Source organism: Ceratotherium simum, chromosome 22 (genome assembly GCF_057802395.1).
Source record: "Ceratotherium simum simum isolate JZ-2026a chromosome 22, ASM5780239v1, whole genome shotgun sequence".
Lineage (NCBI taxonomy): Eukaryota > Metazoa > Chordata > Mammalia > Perissodactyla > Rhinocerotidae > Ceratotherium > Ceratotherium simum.
In genome coordinates this window covers 7,565,955-7,585,240 of record NC_141921.1, presented here as the reverse complement: position 1 = coordinate 7,585,240, position 19,286 = coordinate 7,565,955, and the positions used below count along the sequence as shown (strand labels likewise).

The 19,286-nt window shown below is 42.1% G+C and overlaps 1 protein-coding gene across 1 annotated transcript in view; it reads right to left on the bottom strand.

Moving 5' to 3' along the window:
- Nucleotides 1-5,158: 5,158 nt before the first annotated feature.
- Nucleotides 5,159-19,286, bottom strand: part of LOC101402385 (calreticulin-like) — a 32,358-nt gene continuing 18,230 nt past the window's right edge. The window contains exons 5-9 of the mRNA XM_087447077.1: nt 18,977-19,186; nt 16,428-16,541; nt 15,574-15,717; nt 10,645-10,737; nt 5,159-6,075 (exon numbers count right to left, since the gene is read on the bottom strand). Of these exons, the coding sequence (XP_087303203.1) occupies nt 5,827-6,075; nt 10,645-10,737; nt 15,574-15,717; nt 16,428-16,541; nt 18,977-19,186 (810 nt within the window). The 3' untranslated portion in view covers nt 5,159-5,826. The remainder of the gene's footprint in view (nt 6,076-10,644; nt 10,738-15,573; nt 15,718-16,427; nt 16,542-18,976; nt 19,187-19,286) is intronic.

The following is a 19,286-nucleotide window of genomic DNA, read 5'->3' as shown; positions in this document are numbered from 1 at the left end:
GCTTAGCCAATGGAAAGCAGAAATGGAGGTTAAAAAGAAAAAAGAATGCATAGTAAATGGATGGTTGGATTAAATCTGAATATATAGTGATTACATTAAATGCAAATAAGTTAGTCTCACCAACTGGATTTTTAAAAATTACCTCCAACAATAAATGGGCTATAAGAGACACACTTAAGGGCTGGCCCCCTGGCATAGTGGTTAAGTTCAGCACGCTCCACTTCAGCAGCCTGGGTTCACGGGTTCGGATCCCAGGTGAGGAGCTACACTGCTCATCAGCCATGTGGTGGTGACCCACATGTAGAGTGGATGTTAGCACAGACGTTAGCTCAGGGCTGATCTTCCTCAGCAAAAAAAAAAAAAAAAAAAAAACAGAGAGAGAGAGAGACACACACACACACACTTAAAACCTAAAGAGATATAGGGGCTGGCCTGGTGGTGTAGTGGTTAAGTTCACGTGCTCCACTTCGGCAGCCCGGGATTCACAGGTTCAGATCCCAGGCACAGATCTATGCACAGCCTATCAAGCCATGCTGTGGCAGGCGTCCCACATATAAAGTAAAGGAAGGTGGTCACAGATGTTAGGCCGGTGCCAATCTTCCCCAGCAAAAAGAAGAGGATTGGCAACAGATATTAGCTCAGGGCTAATCTTCCTCACCAAAATAGAAAAACCTAAAGAGGTAGATAGAAAGATGAAAAAAGATACACCAGGAAAATATGAACTGGGTTGTGATCTTAACATCTGTCAAAAAGGAATTTTAGTCTCAATAGATAACAAGTGACAAAAAGTCATTATAGTGGGCACAAGGGGTGGAGGGATGCACTTACATGGTGACTGATAAACAATAATGTACAACAAAAATTTCACAATAAAAAAATTAATTAATTAATTAATTAATAAAATAAAATAAAATCCTGGGCAGAGGGAGGGGGTCTGGGTGCCCTGTTGAGATAAGGGGGAGCAGGCTGAGACAGTGGGCAGAGCCCTGTCCTCCAAGCTGGTCTTTCCGCTGTTTGTCAAGCAGTTGGTCATTGATAGAATTATTGTGCTTGCTGACACATGCACAGGCTAGAATGAAGCACAGACTGTATAACAAAGATCACTGTTACGTTGGGTTTCTTTCTGAAATCTCTTTTATTTCATTTTGGAAACTAACAAGCAGAACTGGTTTGAATTAAAAAAAAAGTCATCATATACTCGTAAAAGAAACAATAGGGAAACATACATGCAACAGGCAAAACACATAGATGCACCGTATTATACAGTCTTAAAATATACAGAACTGCAAGGAGAAGTAGATAGATGCATAATCATAGCTGAAGATTTTAATATCCCCCTCTCAGAAACTGATATATCAAGGCTTGAAGTATAATTACCATATTTCAACAATTCTGCTCCTTATACAAGGTTGGACTCTAGGAGAATTAAAGATATAATAAATGTGAAAAATAAAATTATAAAAAAAATGGGAGACTATTATCGTTTGTGACTGAAAGAAGGGAAACGCAAAACTTCAAAAGCACAAACTATAAGACATATTGATGAATAATAAGGATTTCTGTTCAACAAAAGACGCTGTGGACAAAGTAACTAGATGAGAGAATGAGAGAAGATACTTGAAATACTTAATACACAAAACTCTTGTGAGCAAATGAGGGCAGCAACCCCTAGAAAAAAATAATCAAAAAGTACGAACAGAGAGGAAATCCAAAAATCAAAAGGCATATGAAAAGATGCTCAAAAATATCAGAGAAATGTTAATTAAAACAGCAATGTGCTATCCTTTTCTATCCGTTAAACTATAAAAATTTCCTAATGCTAGCTGGTGGGGTTGTGGGGACGCTGGAAGCTTTATGCATGGTGGTGGGAATATGGACCAGTTTAGCCATTGTGGAAAGCAATCTGACATAAATTATGTAAGTTAAGAACTCATATATTCCATGAGCCCTCAGTAACACTCCTGGGATATATTCCAAAGAAATTCTTCTGCAGGCACATAAAGGGTTGTGCGTTAAAATAGTCATTGCTGTGTTCTTTATGACAGTGGGGACTCGAAGACAACCTGGCTGTCTATCACTGGGAGAGTAGATAGCTAAAATGTGCTAAATGTTGGATAATGAGATATTACGCAGCAATCAGAAGCAATAGATTAGAGATATACACAGCAACATGAATGCATTTTTGAAACAGTGCTCAGTGAAAAATATGAAGAAACAAAATGAGATTTAAACACTATACTATAATGGGCCGGCCCCATGGCTTAGCGGTTAAGTGTGCGTGATCCGCTGCTGGCGGCCCGGGTTCGGATCCCGGGCGTGCACCAACGCACCGCTTCTCCCGCCATGCTGAGGCCACGTCCCACATACAGCAACTAGAAGAATGTGCAGCTATGACATACAACTATCTACTGGGGCTTTGGGGGGAAAATAAATAAATAAATCTTTAAAAAATAATAATAAAAAAAAATAAACACTATACTATTTACATAAATTAAAAATACATCCATGCAAAACAAAAATTCACATTTTGTAAGAACATGTACAAACAAAAAAATATACATCAAATAGAACTTAGTTGCTTGTGTGTGGAAAGGAAACGGAATTAAAGGGAAAAAATAAATAACGAAATTTAAAAGGGATAATGACTGGGGCCAGCCCTGGTAGCCTAGTGGTTTAAGTTCAGCACCCTCCACCTGGGCTGCCCGGGTTGGGTTACTGGGTGCAGACTTACACCACACATCTGTTAGCGGCCATGCTGTGGTGGCAGCCCACATAAAAAAAGGAGAAAAAGAGGAAGACTGGCAACAGATGCTGGCTCAGGGCGAATCTTCCTCACCAAAAACAAAACAAAACAAAACAAAAAACCACCTCATCTGGAAGAGTATGGTTCAGCAGCAGAATGATGGTGTTCAAAAACAACTCCTAGAAGGAAATGAAAAATATTTCAAAGTCTGTGTGCAGAATGGGTGGAACTATGCATGAATTTTTTCTTGTTAAAATTACCTTAATTTCTGAAATAATGTTTGTACAATCATTCAAAATAAAGGCAAAAGAAAATTTAACAAAAGTAAAAGCAACAGCTTTAAAAACAATATTCAAATGGATCCTTATTGTTTACTCCTTCCCCAAAATTCTGCATGAAAATCAGTATCTTTACCTGGTGATATTTGAAAATATGTAGCAATTGATAGAACATATGCTTGACCAATCAGAGCAGACATTAGTAGTAAACAATGCTCATATCAGACTGGCAGCCCTAAAATGTGGATCACCCCACACACCAGCCTTCCAACCCCAAGACCATGTTCAGACTCAGCACCTGAAGCCTTGCCCTTTTTCATAATGAAAGACTCACGTTATAGAAACAGATAGAAAGGGGAAGGGTGCCAAAATATGTCACTCCAGAATATGCCACTTTGGCATAAGGATTCTATTGAGCTAAAGGCACTTGAAAAACAGCAGATACAAAAGGGACTCTCTGATCTCCCCTTTTCCTCCTGAAAACAGGAGATAAAACTCCCATGTGAGAGCTGCCCTCCATATACCAGGAGAAAAGAAACATTCTTATCATCAAGGACAGGAAGTTGATACCGAGAGAATTCTACACAAACAGACCTTGTTAAAATAGTTCTTATCTTCCTTCAGCCTCCTTGTATAATTTGGTAACTTTTCTACAACTGCCTCTTTTTGTTTGACCTAGTATTAAAGCATTTAGGTTTTGCCACTTCTTTGGGTCTTGATTTCCTTATGAGGGCTCCAGTGTCACATAAAACTTCTGTTAAATAAACCTGTATGCTTTTCCCGTGTTAACCTGTCTTATGTCAATTAAATTCTCAGGCCCAGCTGAAGACCCTAAGAAGGTAGAGGTAAAGTTTTGCTTCCCCCACGAAGGCAAGTTTCCTAAACCAGAATATTCCAAAGATTGTAAGGCCCAGAAACTACACCAGGCACCAACCTACAGGAAAGAAGGAAGAAGGAGTTCCTGCTGCTCCTTCCTGACCTCACCACCCATACCTGTAATCCTGGTCCCCCGCTCTTGGACTCTGGAATTTGGTCCACACATACCCTTCTCCACTGGACAGACTCTTACACATTCTTCAAGAGTTGGCTCAAAACTCGCTTCCTTCAGGGGGCCGGCCCTGTGGCCTAGCAGTTAAGTTCGGCGCTCTCTGCTTCGGCAGCCCGAGTTTGGTTCCAGGAGTAGACCTACATCACTCATCAGCCATGCTGTGGTGATGACCCACATACAAAATAGAGGAAGATTGGCACAGATGTTAGCTCAGGGCGAATCTTCCTCAGCAAAAAAAAAAAAAAAAAAAAACAAATAACAAAAAAATCACTTCCGTCATAAAATCTTCCCTGAAACCACTAGCCACAGTTTTACTCATTCTTTCAACTAATATTTATTGAGCACCTACTACAGACCCTGTGCTGTCATATGACAGCTGTGACTAGGCCTGACTCTCATTAGCCTTTGGTGTAGTCCTAGTAAAACAAAGGACAGAAGGAGTCAGCATTTCATCCTCACAGCCATGTTTACAACGAGTCCTGTTATTAACCCCATTTCACAAATGTGAAAAATGAGGCACAGGAAAGTTAGATTACTTGCCGAAGGTAATACAACTGGTAAGTAAATAGAACCAGGAATCAACCATGGTGGCTTAAACAGCTGGCAACCACACTGGCTGTATCACTTCTTAATATAAAAAGGCTGTCACACTTCACTCAATTGCTTGTTTGCGTGTTTGGTTTTTTTGAGAAAATTTTTAAAAGAGGAAAATTACTTTGTGCTTATTTTCCTTAAAAGAGTATTTCTTCCGTGTGGAACATTGCCTACTATCTGTATTCAATAGTGCTAGATATTCAGTCACTCACTCAACAGCCTAATGCAATGGAAGGATAATCTTTGGAACCAGAAAAACTTGAATTCAGATACTGGCCCTGCCCCTTATCAGCTGTTTGACCCAGCTGGTAACCTGAGCAAGTGACTTGACCGTTCTGAGCAGTTTCTGCATCTGTAAAAGGAATACAATAACAGTTTCCTCTACAATGGCTGCTATGCAGGTTAAAGGAGTGCATTGCAGGAGCTCCTCAAATTTATAGGAAAGTTTATTTACAGAAAACTTTGCAATCTGTAAAGAGCTACATGAATGCATATGATAATGATGTTGTGAGCAGATGGTACAGAAAAGATAAATGTAAGACCAGCAAACCAGCAAACAAGTAATAATTAATTAAAAATTAGGTCACAAAACAGCAGAGAAGCAAAAGAACTTTCACCAAGTATCTTTCCTTATGTTAAGAGGAGGTCTAATTTTGTTTTTAAGGCTTGATACATCTACAAGAAGAAAACATACCACCCACAAGTACAACCATCAGAACTGCTCAGTAAATACTAAGTAATACAGATATTTAAACAAAATAAAATCCTGGGATGTACTGGGATAAATTGAAAGTGAGGATCAAGTTTATACAGAAGCTTATTTACCAACAGTTAGTTTTAGAAACACCATGATAATGCTAGTAGTAACAGGTACTATTTGTTGACTGTATATTTATATGAGGCACTTTACACACATAGCTCATTTGATCCCTACAACTTCATGAACTAGTAATCATCACTCCCTTTCCATGGACAAGGAAATAGAGGCCCCAAGAGGTGGTGCGACTTTCCCAAGGTCGTACAGAGCAAAGGAGGTGGGGTAGAAATACAAAGCCGAAGTTCATTCAAAAAGAGCAAGTAATGTTGCTCCCCAGATGTTGCCACCTCATGAACACTTCTCCTTGTAAGCCACATCGTTTCCTCTGAGCGTAACCATGCTATCGTTACAGTTCATCCTTCTGGTCAACACCGACTTCCTCATTTCCACCCAGAAATGCTCTTGCAGCATCATCTTCCTTCATCTGCCTGTCAGTTCCCGCTTCCTCAGCAGAATCCTCTTCACTTCCTTCTTCTTCAATTCCCCAGATGTCATCTTCCCTTTCCTCCTCCTTTGCCTTTTTCTTCTTGGCCTCTTCTTCCTGTTTTCTTTTTTCCATTTCTTCGTACACTTCTCTCCATTGCTTCTCTACATCCTGTTAGAATGTGGAATTTCAAAATAATTTACAGATGGTACAAACAAAGTCAACCCACTTTAGAAATGTCTGGCATCTTCCCACACTCTTAAAGATTTCTGGGATGGTGTTTATTTACATACAAATTTTCAGTATGTGTGGGGTGGAGAGAAGTGTGTGTGTGTAATTTGTTCATAAATAAAATTGGTTCTGATTCAACAAACATTTACTGAATGCCTAGAGCATTGCTAAGCATGGTGCGTGACGATCTACACACATTACTTCTACTCCTCACAGCAATATATGAGGTAAGTGTTACTAGTCCCACTTTCTAGATGAGGGATCTGAGGTTTGGACTGATTAAATGACTTGCCCAAGATATATAGCTAGTGAGTGGTAGAACTAGGATTAGAAACTGGGTTTACTGGCTCTGAGTTTGGCCCTCTTTCTGCTACACCACAGTAATACAGTCTTTAGGGAACTCTTTCAATTTGCTTTTGAACTGTGACCATTACAAACTTGTATTAAGTCAAAAATGGGACTCCTTCTGCGTTCTCTAATGTGTTCATCCAGATCCCAGAATTGGATCCCTAGAGCCATCTTCATAGATTTTTCTATTCAGAGGGGCCTTAAAAAAAGGATACCATCAAAACCCGTCTAAGACTTTAATCCTCACCTAGAGAATCTAGGCCAAGTGGTCTTTTACCCAGTCTTGGGGGACAAAGCTAGATTGAGAACCTACATGCCCAGTAGGCTGGGGCCTTCTAGAATCCTGCTGGGAGCATCTTCCCACATTATTAGGGGAAGAAAATCTCTCTTTCGATCAGACCTTCATTTTCTTCTGCCTGGAAAGCACTGACTACAATTAACACCTCTATTTCTTCACTTCCCTCTCACTGCTCTACTCCCTGATCTGTTTCTACCCTCCATTCTTCACCAAAACTGCTCTTGCTAAAGGTAACCAAAGACCACCAACTCCAACTCCTCAACTCCACACAGGCCTACAACAATCCATTAAACCTGTCTCGTTTTCATTAGACCTCAACCAACTCACGTCCTCACTTTTCTCCTTTATTTTTCTGTGATCACTCACTTGCATACCTCTTCAACTCCCTTGCCCTTCCCTCCCTTAGTTGGGCAGACCTTCAACTCTGGTTAAATCCAACTCTCCATTGCCTGCACCTAAGCAGAGAAGATGGCTAGAAAAAACAAAAAACCAAACTGATTGTTCCCTTTTTAAACTCACTATAACTAAACTCAAGTGAGCCCTTACTGCTAGCCTGTGAACCTGCTATATTTCTGTGGTTGATTCACTCTCCTTCTCCTTGGTTAACTATTTTTCACCTTCTTCTTCTCCTCAAACCTCCAACGCATTTTTCCCAATCTGATGCTAAGTTGTTGGCCTTACTTCCTATTCCACAATCAGAAGAAATTTTCCACATACTCTGCTGCAGCCATGGAGGTAGGCCACTTGGATTTCCCTTGAAGAACTTGTCAGTCAGTTGTGAGGAGTGCCATGAGCTAATAGCCTATAGCTGCAACACCTGGGGATCCACGGCGGCATTTGAGCCCAGGACACGCTGTTCCAAAGCAGCCCCTAGCCAATGGCTGAGCATGGCGGGGGTTCTAGGGTCTGGCCATTTCCTACACAGTACTCTTCTATAGTCGATCTTTCCACTGGAGCCCTGTTGGGCTGGTGAGACTTTCTCACTGCACTCGGCCAGCAATTCCTACCCAATCCTCCTTCTTTCCCCCCCCTCTCCTTTCACAGGTGTCAGACTTGCCTGTCTATTCCTGCACCCTCTTACCCTTCTTCTTTCCCAGGCATTATCCCCAATAAATCTCCTAGATTTCTAACTCTATCTTGGTGTCTGCTTCCTAGAAAATGCAACTGACACATACTCCCACCACCACATCTACCCACCTACCTGTATTTATTCTCAGATAGTCATTCTTTCCTTTTGTGATTTCGGATGAAATATTTGTACTCCTATGGAAAACCAACCCATCTTTTTGGGCAATACATCTCATCCACTGTCATAGTCTCAAGAACATTGTTCCAGAAATTCTCTTTCTCTCCTATATTCTCTCTCCCTTTATTGGATGATTTCCATTAGCATACAAGTAGGCAGGAAGATCTTCTATATATAAAAAAATCTTGACGCAACATTTCCCTTTACCTACCATCCCATTCTCTCTACATTTTTTATAGCAAAACTCCTCAAAAGACTACTCTATACTTGCTGTTTCTAGTTGTTCTCCTTCCATTCTTTCTCGAACCCTTTTTTGCCTATACCTCTCCACTGAAACTGCACTTGTCAGAGTCACCAATGAACTCCATGTTACTAAATTCAGTGGTCCATTCTCAGTCCTCATCTTTCTTGACCATTTGAGATAATTGATCTCTCCTTTTCCCCCTTAAACTACTTTCTTCACTTGGCCTACAGGATACTGCTCTGTCTTGGTTCTCTTCTATCTTGCTGGCTACTCTTTCTGTCTTCTTTGCTGGTTCTACTTTATCTCCCTGATCTCTAAATATTGGGGTGCCCCAAAGCTCATCCTTGAATCTCCTTTTTATATATTCCCACTCCTTAGGAGATATCATCCAGCTTCATGGGTATTATCTGTAGGCTGATGACTCCCAAATTTATATCTCTTATCCAGACTCATATCCAACTGCCTCCTTGACATTTGGATTTCTAATAATCATATCTGACTTAACGTTTAACTATTCTGTCATTTATTTCTGTCTCCATCCCCACCCTCAAATATGATTCTCCCTTGTTCTTGCCTATCTTGGTAACTCCATCCTTCTAGTCACTCAGTTCAAAAACCTTGGCGCCATCCTTGTTTACTCTTAGTCTTGTTCCATATCTAATCCTAAATTCCATATTCCATATCTAATTACTTCTGTGAGTTTTGCCATCAAAATGGATCTAGAATCTGAGCATTTCTCTTTATCTCTGCTACCACCACCTACTTCTGCCTTTGTTCCACTACAGTCTTTTTTATTCCTATAGTCTTTTGCAACACAACAGCCAGAGTAATATCTTATACTGTGAACCAGTTCATACCACTCCTTCACTAAAAATGGCTCCAATGGCTCCCATTTTACTCAGGGACATGGCCCCAACTACTCTCCTTCTCTCTCACTCAGCTCTAGTTACACTGGCCTTCTTACTCTTTCTTGAACAAGCAAGTTATGCTTCTATTTCAAGGACTTTGCATTTGCTGTTCTCTCTACCTAGAAGGCCTTTCTTCTTCAGATATCTGCATGGCTTGCTCCTTACTTCCTCCAAGACTCTTAAATGTTACTTACTCAACGAAGCCTCCCCTGACCACTCCTGATCACAGCCCTCTGTATTGCTTTATTGTTCCCCATAGTTTGTCTCACCAACTCACTGTATATATTTACTTCTTTATATGTTTCTTGTTAGTGTCCCCTAACTGAATATAAGTCCCACGAAGGCAGAAACTTCTCTATTTCACTGATATCTCCCCAGCAACTATAATAGTGCCTTGAATAGGTACTCAACAGCTGTTTGTCAAGTGAATGTCTGGTTTAATAATAATAGGTACCAGGTATTGAGCAGTTACTATATGCCAGGAACTTACAAGACAGTTGCTATCATCATTCCCAATTTATAGATGACAAAACTGAAGATCAGAGAAGTTAAATAACTTGCCCAGGATCATACAGCTAGTAAGTGATGGAGCCTGGATTTGAACGCAAGCAATCTAACTCTAAAACTCACACTCTTAACCAATATGTAACATTGCCTCAACAAAACAATATTAGATGATAACCCCAAAGTAAGAGCAATGCAAAACCAGACTAAAAAGTATAAGAAAGTCTAATAATTTTTTATTTTTTCCATGATGACTAACTACTTCAATGTTTCTTTGGAAATATTGAGTATCAAAGTTCTCTCAAAAAATTTTTTTTGGTGCCTGTGCTTTGCTGGTACTCTAAACACAAGCTTAGTCTGCCTATTGGGTAATCCAGTACTGGCCACAAACCTGCTTGAATGGACCTTCCTGCAGAACCAGGAAGTCTGGATGGAGGGTGTCACCATCATGAAGCCAGTGGACCAATTATCACTCCACTCACAAAACAGTTCTAGGAGAGCAGGGAAGCTGGTAAACAGCACTAACACCTTCCTTCTTTCTCCAAGCCATCCATCAGAAATGGGTTCAGTGGCTCCTTTCAAGATCACCACACGGTGAGCAGGGAGTGTGACACAGAAGGAGCATCAGTTCTAACTCAACAAGTTAAAGGCTGTATGTGACCTTGGGCAGTTTATATATACTGTCTATATCTATCTCAGTTCCTATATCTGAAAAACAGGAATTATAGTATCTGTCTTGCTGGGTTGTTTTAAGGACTAAGTGGGATAACTTTTGGAAAATGCTCAGAGAGTCAAGTACCAAGTTGTAGATGTCCAGTGAATATGAGTTCTTTCCCCCACCCCTCAGGGCCATGTGACCAGCAAGTGAGACAATGACTATGAGGCTGATTTTTAAAATGCAAAGAACAGTATACAACTGAGGAGTTAGACTCCTGGAATTCAGAGTGGGAGAATATCTTACTTTTCTTATTCCCCAGGTCTTATTTCCAACCTCTTCAGCAAACTCTTCATCAGTTGTAAGAAGGAAATTGTCAAAGATGCTGCCTGATTTCACCTGTTGAAACGAAAACAAGGGGATTAGAACTAGGGCGCAGGGCTTAAAAAATCACCTGGGGGCCTTGCTAAATGCAGAGTCTCAGGCCACGGGCCCAGAGATTTTCATCAATAACTGAGGTGGAGTGAGGGAATACAAAGGTGATTAATAATACAGAGGGTCCAGAAGGCTGTACCACCATAGCTGATCCACTCTAGAAAGAAGTTAATTTACTGTTTCCCAAGGTTCTGTGCTCCTCAAGCCTCTGACCACTATTTTAGAGGGTTGTGAAGAAATTTTCAGCACTCTGCTAGGCTCCAAATTGCTATCCACTGGCTGTTGCCCCAGCTCAGATTGACAGCACCTACCTCTGATCCACTTATAGATGCCCTTTTTAAGGTTTCCTCCTTAATATAATCAAAAAAACTAAAACATAAAGAAAAGGTTTGACAAGAAATGTGAGCACAATTTAGACTGTCTACCATATTTCTCTATTTTCTTAAAATTACATATTTAGTATTTACAATTAAGGGAAAAGATGAATTAAGTCAATGGTATATAATAATCTCAGTGTTTGTTGATTTAATGAAAAAGGAACAGAATAGAAAGAGCACAAGTCGGGCCAGCTCCGTGGCTTAGCGGTTAAGTGCACGCGTTCTGATGCTGGCGGCCCGGGTTCGGATCCCGGGCGCGCCCCAAGGCACCGCTTCTCCGTCCAGCGCGAGGCTGAGTCCCACGTACAGCAACTAGAAGGATGTGAACCTATGACATACAACTATCTGCTGGGGCTTTGGGGGGAAAAAAGTGAATAAATAAAATCTTTAAAAAAAAAAAAAAAAAAAAAGAAAGCACAAGTCATGGAGTCAAACAGACCAGCTCAACCACATACTAGCTGTGTGACTTTAGGCAAGTTACTCAACTCCTCTGAGCCTATTTCCTCATAAAGTAAAGTATTGAAAATAATAACTCCCTTGCAATGTTGTCATGAGAATTAGAAATAATATACATATCGAAAGCACAGTGTCTGGCAGATAACAGTCACTGAATAGGTGGTAATAATTATTATCATAACTTTTCAGTATCTGGATATGTTGCAAAAAGGAAGGTCATTCTGTATTTTTTTACTTTAGCAGTATGTTAAATGAGTCATCAAGCTAATTGTGCAGGAGCACTGGTGTGACCAAGAGAAAATTTGCAGCATGAGTTATCATGTGTCCTTCCTCCAGGGTTTGAAAAAAGTTTTGTTTTGTTTTTTTAAATAAGAAAAACTTTTATTTGGCTTACATCATCCCACCAACCCTGCTTCCAACAGAAAAATAAATTACAAAATAGCCACTTTGAATAGAGACCGTTATTTTGCTCTGAGCCATTTTTTAAATCAGTTTTAATAATCCCTTGTGCAACTGAAAAAAAATTTTTTTTGTGGAAGATTGGCCCTGAGCTAACATCTGTTGCCAATCTTCCTCTTTTTCTTTTTTCTCCCCAAAGCCCCAGTACCTAGTTGTAGGTCCTTCTAGTTCTTCTGTGTGGGACGACACCTCAGCACGGCTTGATGAGTCGTGAGTATGTCCGCCCCCAGGATCTGAACTGGCGAACCCGGGCAGCCGAAGCGGCATGCGCGAACTTAACTACTACGCTACCGGGCCAGCCCCCTAAAATATTTTTTTACCGGTGTGTTTTTTTTTTTTTGAGTTGTCAGCAGTCTTGGTTCGAGAACTGCTCATTTGTTGGCTCTTCCATTTTCCCTACTCCCATGAGAAATGTTCCTAGTCTCCCCTGTTCCCTTCAGTGCCCTCTTGTCCCCATTCCCCTTACACTACACTCTCGGCTCTGCCTCCAACTAAGAATCCGGATGTGAGGGCCAGTCCTGCCTCCTAAAACTTTCTAGTGGAGTGACCTCAGTCTACTGACATCCTTTCTCTGCTCCATGTTTTCATCTGGAAAATGGAAGAAATTATACCTTCCCTGCTTTCTTCATACAATTCTCAGAAGAAAAGAACATATGAGAAAGAGCTTTGTTAGACTGTAAAGCCTAAAAAGTTAATTCACTGAAAGTTACCTAGTTTCCTATGCTATCCCACTTGAATCATAAAATGGAAAGAGGATAGGTTTGGGGACTTGTTAGCTATGGGATGTTGACAAGTCAAGTCACCTCTCTGAGCCCTCGGCTCATTCCTGAGTAAAACGGAGGTGGTAAGTCCTACCCTCCCAGCCTCGCAGAGCTGTGACATAGACCATATGACTTAAGGGATGTCACTGTGCTTTGTATATGGCAAGGATATACTCATTGCATTTTGTGTCACTATTCCTTCAAAGATCAAAAGGAGTCCCAAAGGTAAGAAAAAGAATTTTCTTTGTTCCCTGCCATCTCCTCCCAGCCTCTGTTCTGACGAAAGAATGCAATCACTTCTGCTCAAGCAAAATAAAAAAATAAAGGCAAAGGGATTGAGTATGGAGGTGTCAGAACAGAGGGGAGTATGGAGGGGTCAGGGACTAGGCAGGAAAGTTAATCAGCTTACTAGGTTGGGACTGAGCGGGGACCTGAATGGCAAATGCGTTCCGAGCATCTGACGGCCGGAAACCGAGTTGGGGCGGGGCAGGTGAGGGAATTCCCGCCCATCTCCACGCTGAGAGTCACTAGGCTTTTCCAATAAGGCGCAGGGACCCTGCTGTGGTGAATTGGCTGTGCCTGGTTGGCTGAGTGGGGAGGGTGGAGTAGGCCCTCTGAGTGCCAGACCCAATTAAAACTTAGAAGGAAAGAGATGCTTGCAAAGATGATGTCAGCATTGTGCAGAACTGTGTCACAAGAAAAAAAAAAGGTAAGGAGATAACTGCTGGAGTTTTAGAAACATGGTCTCTCAGGCTTCATCCCAGACCTGCTGGATCAGAATCTGCATTTTAATAAGATTTCGGAGGGATTCATAAGCATGTTAAAGTTTGAGAAGCATTCTCTTCAGCATGGTGTAAATTCTCAAATAAAAAGGTTTGCCTGCTTGGAGAGGTTAAGAGACCTGAGAGCAATTAGTGCCAGAAGAATTTTTACATTTTGCAGATGAACAAAGATACAGTTTAAAATGTGTAAATTAATGTTTTCAGTGAAAAAAAAAAAACCCAATGCATTTTAAGGAAACAATTAGATTAGGCATATTAATGACCACATATTTTTACGAGATGTAGAAAGTTCCAATTATTTATTAACAAGGGACAAATGAAGAAAAAAGAGGTAACACTGGGAACTTGTGCAAACTGTATCCACATTCTTCAGATAAGAAAGGAAGGAAAGAAGGACATATGTCCCTTCCTCCCTTTCTTCCTTCCTTCCTTCCTTCTCTCTCTCGACCCCCTACTATGCAGGTGGTAATTTACATACCTCATATTCTTGCACTCCTGTGCTGGTCTCACTGAGCCAGAAAACCAAGAAAGTGGAAATAAATAAAGTGGAAAATAAATAAATAAACCCAAAACCTTCAAATAGGGAATGTCTGTCCTAGAGACCTTTGGTGGCCCTGAACTGTTGAAATCACTGGTCAGAGACAGAGATTTCCCTGGCCATGGGACCTTCCAGGATACACCCAAGGACTAGTGGCTATGGTTTCTGGAGTCTCTATTGTATAGTGGGGGGGCAGTCATTAAAGCAAGGACTTTAGAGGCTGACAGACCTACGTTTGAACCGTGTCTCTACCATGTACTACCTGTGTGCTCTTGGGCACATCACTTGACATTTCTGAGTCTCAATTCTCTCAAATGTAAAATGGGGTAATAATAAGGGATAATAATACTTACTTTCCAGAGTTTTGAGGATTAAGGGAGGTAATATAGGCCAGGCCAGTGTTTAACAAAAGTGAGTGCCCTTCCTCTCCAAGGGAATTTTTTCGAGACTACTTAGATTGTGGTCTCCAAGGCCTTTACTCTGGGGCCTGCTCTTGAGGTGCTTTCTTTTCTCCTGAGTGGGGGAAGAGTCCTCCCCATCTTCAATAACAGGTTTCAGGGAAGAGAGAGATGGCGATAACAACTCTCCAAAGGCCTGACTCTCTGAGCCCTCCTCTTTCCCTTCCAATCAGAGCCTGGAAAAATGACTGGCAGAGAGAGGGAGGCTAGGTCAGGACTTGTCATGGCTGTGACAATCACCCCAACATCTGTCTGGGGATTTTAATACATCAAGGTTTTACCACATTTCTGATTCTTCTTTATCCCCAGAACCATCCCCAATAATCATGTAGGACCAGCAGAGGCCATATAAAGTACTGGAACCCCAAACCCAGCGTCAGAAAGACCTACACACAAACCCCAGCTTTTCTGCTTATCAGATGTACGTCTTTAGGCAAATTATTTAACTTTTCTGACCCTCAGTTTTCACATTTAGAAATAGGAGATTTTCATAGTCAGAATTAAATGGCATATGCAAAGTCTCTAATAGAGTGCTTGTTACATGCACTCTATAATAGCTAAAATGTTAGCTATTATAATTACCAGGATGAATATAATTAGCCCCATTTTTTTGTGTTTCTTTTTTTACTTACCATATCAAAGTTTTCCATGTTTCTCATAATTTCATAATTATGCTCTTTTTAAAATTGAGATATAATTGATATATAACATCATAATGAGCTTCGGGTATACAACATAATGATTCGATATTTGAATACATTGCAAAATAATCACCACAATAAGTCTAGTTAACATCCGTCACAATGCATAGTTACAAAATTTTTAGCCCCATTTTAAAGATGAGCAATTTGAGGCTTAGAAAGATCAAGACGCATTCAAGTCTTGTAATTTCCAGCCTGGAGCTCTTTCCAGCTTGTGGAAACTTTAGAGGGACTGTTGATCAGTGGCTCTGAACCCAGAGAGCTTTACCTGCCAAAGGTCCAGGCCAAGAACACCGATGTTATAATAGTGACAAATGGTGGGGTCGGGCTTATATTTAGGGTTGTCTATTTCTGGATGAATCCATTCCCCCTGGTAATTGGGATTGTCGATGATCCGAGGTTTCCATTGTCCCTAAGCAAAGAACCAAAGAGTGAATGTGGCATTAGTATTTTTCCATTCTTCTGACCTCATGCAATCAGAAAGACCAATCAATTTATAAGGACAGTTGTGTATTAGGCATAAGGATTTAGAGCAGGATTCCTGGAGCTTCTTTCCCATTCTTTGAGCAAATGCACAAGACTCTTCCAAGTTCCCCTTTCTACTCAGAGGGAGCTGAACAAGGTTACAGAGACCCATTTTGAGCCTGGCCCCATCTCTCGGCATAAGTTTATTCACGATGTTAAGAAAATGTAGCTTCACAGGGAACATCATCAAAGGACTCTGGCACTTGGGGCCATTCTCTTCCTGATGTGTAGCATAGAAAACTGTGGCCAAATAGAATCAGGCATCCTTCAGTCATTTTATCTCTGGACCGCTTGATAGCTGATTCCTTTAGTTCCCTCTTGCTTCTGACAAGAGGTCAGGAGTTTGCCCTTAAAAAGAAGCTCCCCCTCCCCCCAACACTTTTGGCTCATTCATGTCCTACCCTTTCCCTTTCTGGACCACTTCTGAGACTTTCAGTTCCTGACCCGAGACCCATTGCCTATTTTGACCATGTTCCTTTGGCTGCTTTCCACCACTCTGGACAGACCTCAGGATTTCAGAGTTTCTTTTTTGTAAATTAAAATTTACATTTCTTCTGTCTTATTTCTCACACTCGTTGGAAGGAAAGACCCCCTCACCTTATAATTCAGGTTTGGTATCAGGGGCCCTTCCCATTCCCCATCCATCGCCTCATTCCAGTCGTCTGGCTTCTTGGCATCTGGGTCTGGGATGTACTCAAAGTCCTCCCAGTCCTAAAACAAAACATTCCTCCATGAGGACAGATGTGTGGGCTGGGATGAAACTGGGGTCCTTAGTACAGTGAGGCTGGACCTGGCTCCCTACCCCACCACCCTCCTGTCCTTACCCCTATAAAAGCCCAGCCCATGACTCTAAATAAACCCAATACAGGAGAGAAAAAGCCTTCAAGCAACTCTAGCGTACTTTAAGCTCAAATAAGATGAGAATTTCCCTTGTCTCTGACCCCATCCCTTCCCCAATCATGTGCCCCTGTTGTCAGAACAGATCTTCTAGCCTGGGTCTCTCTTCCTGAAGACTTCTCTTGGTGACCTTCCCTGTACTCCAGGATGCTCCCAGACCTCTATCAGTCCTCCCTTATGCCCTAGGTCCCTTCTATTTCCCAAGATAGAGCTCCAAGTCACAAACAGCTTACCCCAACTTGCACATTTCTTTGGCTGTGGAGCCTCCAAAGTTTTGCTTTGTCTACCTGGCAGTTTACCTTGGTGCTAACCATTTGCCCAGACTGACTGAATGAAGGCTTCAATGCCAAGCCCACTAGACTCAATCATCAAGCAGCATGGCAACTGGGAAAAGTTCCCTGCTTCCTGGGCTGTCTCAGCTGCTTCGTGATTCCTGAGCCATAACAGTCAGCATCCTATCCTGGGGGCTATGATAGCCCTCCCACCTGTCTGACTAGTTTCCATCTTCTCCAGGTCCACTCAGCAGGGAGCGTAGAGGCCTACATCCTCTCCCTCCTCCTCCAGGCCTTGAGCCAGTCCTGACTATATCAGGTACATGGTCCTCACCAGGAGGGAGGGTCTGTGGTTAGTCTTGCTGTCCCTGAGCCTGCCTGCTGGGCCTAGAAGAAAGCTATCCCCTAATTTTCCTACGGTGCCGACGGCCCAGACACTGCCTGATCATCTGCCTTAATTCCCTGACTACAACTCCCTCCCCCTGGGATCGGAGCCCTTTGCTGAATCTCCCTATACGTGGCTGGGCCACTGCCCACCTCTCTGCAGGCCTCTCCTTGGGCACTGCATTCCAGCTGCTGGGTCCCATGCTTCCCTTGCTTAACCCCGAGCATCTTCTCTGCATGAGGCTGAATCTGCTCTGACCTGTGGAGTAGCAACGTAGCAGGCGAGGCCCTCCATGACCTGGCTCCAACAGACCTTCCCAATCTCATCTCCCACCACTCTCCGCCTTGAACTTTATGCTCCCAAAATACTAGACTGCTGCTTTCAGTTCTTCTTTTGTGTGTGTGTGTGAGGAAGATTAGCCCTGAGCTAACACCTGTTGCCAATCCTCTTTTTTTTTTTTTTTGCTGAGGAAGATTGGCCCTGGGCTAACATCCGTGCCCATCTTCCGCTACCTTATATGGGATGCCTGCCACAGAGCAGCTTGATAAGCGGTGCACAGGTCCATGCCCGGGATCCGAACCTGCGAACCCCGGGCTGCCAAAAGTGGAGTGCGTGAACTGAACCACTACATCACCGGGCCGGCTCCTGCTTTCAGTTCTTTATACAACCATGTTACTTTCCACTCGACTGTAGTGCCTTTGCTCCTGCTGTTCTCTAGGTCTGAAATGTCTTCTCTTCAACCCAACTCCCCACTTCTTTTGCTCTAGTGAATCACTGTTTGAAATTCAGTGTATTATTAACATATAAATGCCATATATTAAGGACTTACTATATACGAGGCACTATATTATGTATATTAGCTCATTTAATGTTCACAACAACCTTCACACATAGGTATTATAATAATCTCTGTTTGTGAAATTGACTTTCACAGCAGTCATGTTCCTTGCCCAAGGTCTAACTGTTAGTAGGTTGGCATCTCATAGTTAGTAAATGGTGGAGCTTAGATTCAAACTTGCATCTGTCTGACCCCAGAGTCTGTGTTTCCAACCTCTAGGGTAATCTAATCACTCAAGCATTGCCTTCCCAGACCACCACCTGCACCCCAACTCAGGCTGGGTTAGGAGCCTCTTTTGGGCTCCCACAGGATTTGGCTTCCCTGACTCAAGAATTTTCAATCCGTAGATTGTCCTAGTCCTAGCTGTATCCGGTACAGATTTCCAGCGAATGATAATGAATCAATGAATATACTCCACACACTCCCCACATCAATAAATTTGGAATCAGAGAGATCCAGGTTGAAAAGTTGGTTCTAACGTATGCGTGCCTGGGCAAGTCACTTCATTTTCTAAGTGTCAGTTTCCTTAACCCTAACATAGACATTATAGCACACTGGTCACAGAGGCTGCCAGAAGGATTAATAGATCCTCAACAAATGCGAGTTGCTTCCCTCTTCCATCCAGGTCTCTTTGGATACCAATATTTAGCTTGAGGGATTGATGCCCCCAGTTTCTGCACCATTGTTCCCAGCCTCCTTTACCCAACCCCACAGCTGAGATCTCCTCCTGCTTCCCAGCCAAACACCTTCTGACCTCAGGTTTCTTATCTTCAGGATCCTCTATTTGCAGACGTTCATCCCATTTCCTTGGTTTCCGGGCATAGGGATCTTTTATCTTCCTGGGAGGCAAGAAGTCCCAGTCGTCCTCCAGACCCCCAGCTGCTACTTGCTGGTTGTCAATTTTGACCTCATAAGTAGCATTGGGGCGAATGATCAGAGTGTACAGGTGAGTGTCTTTATTGATCTAGAAGGAGAATGGGGAATATTTCAGTTCCATATTGTACATCTTTATACCTCAAGCATTAAATGCACCACCTAAAACAGACACAGTTCCTGAATGCCAG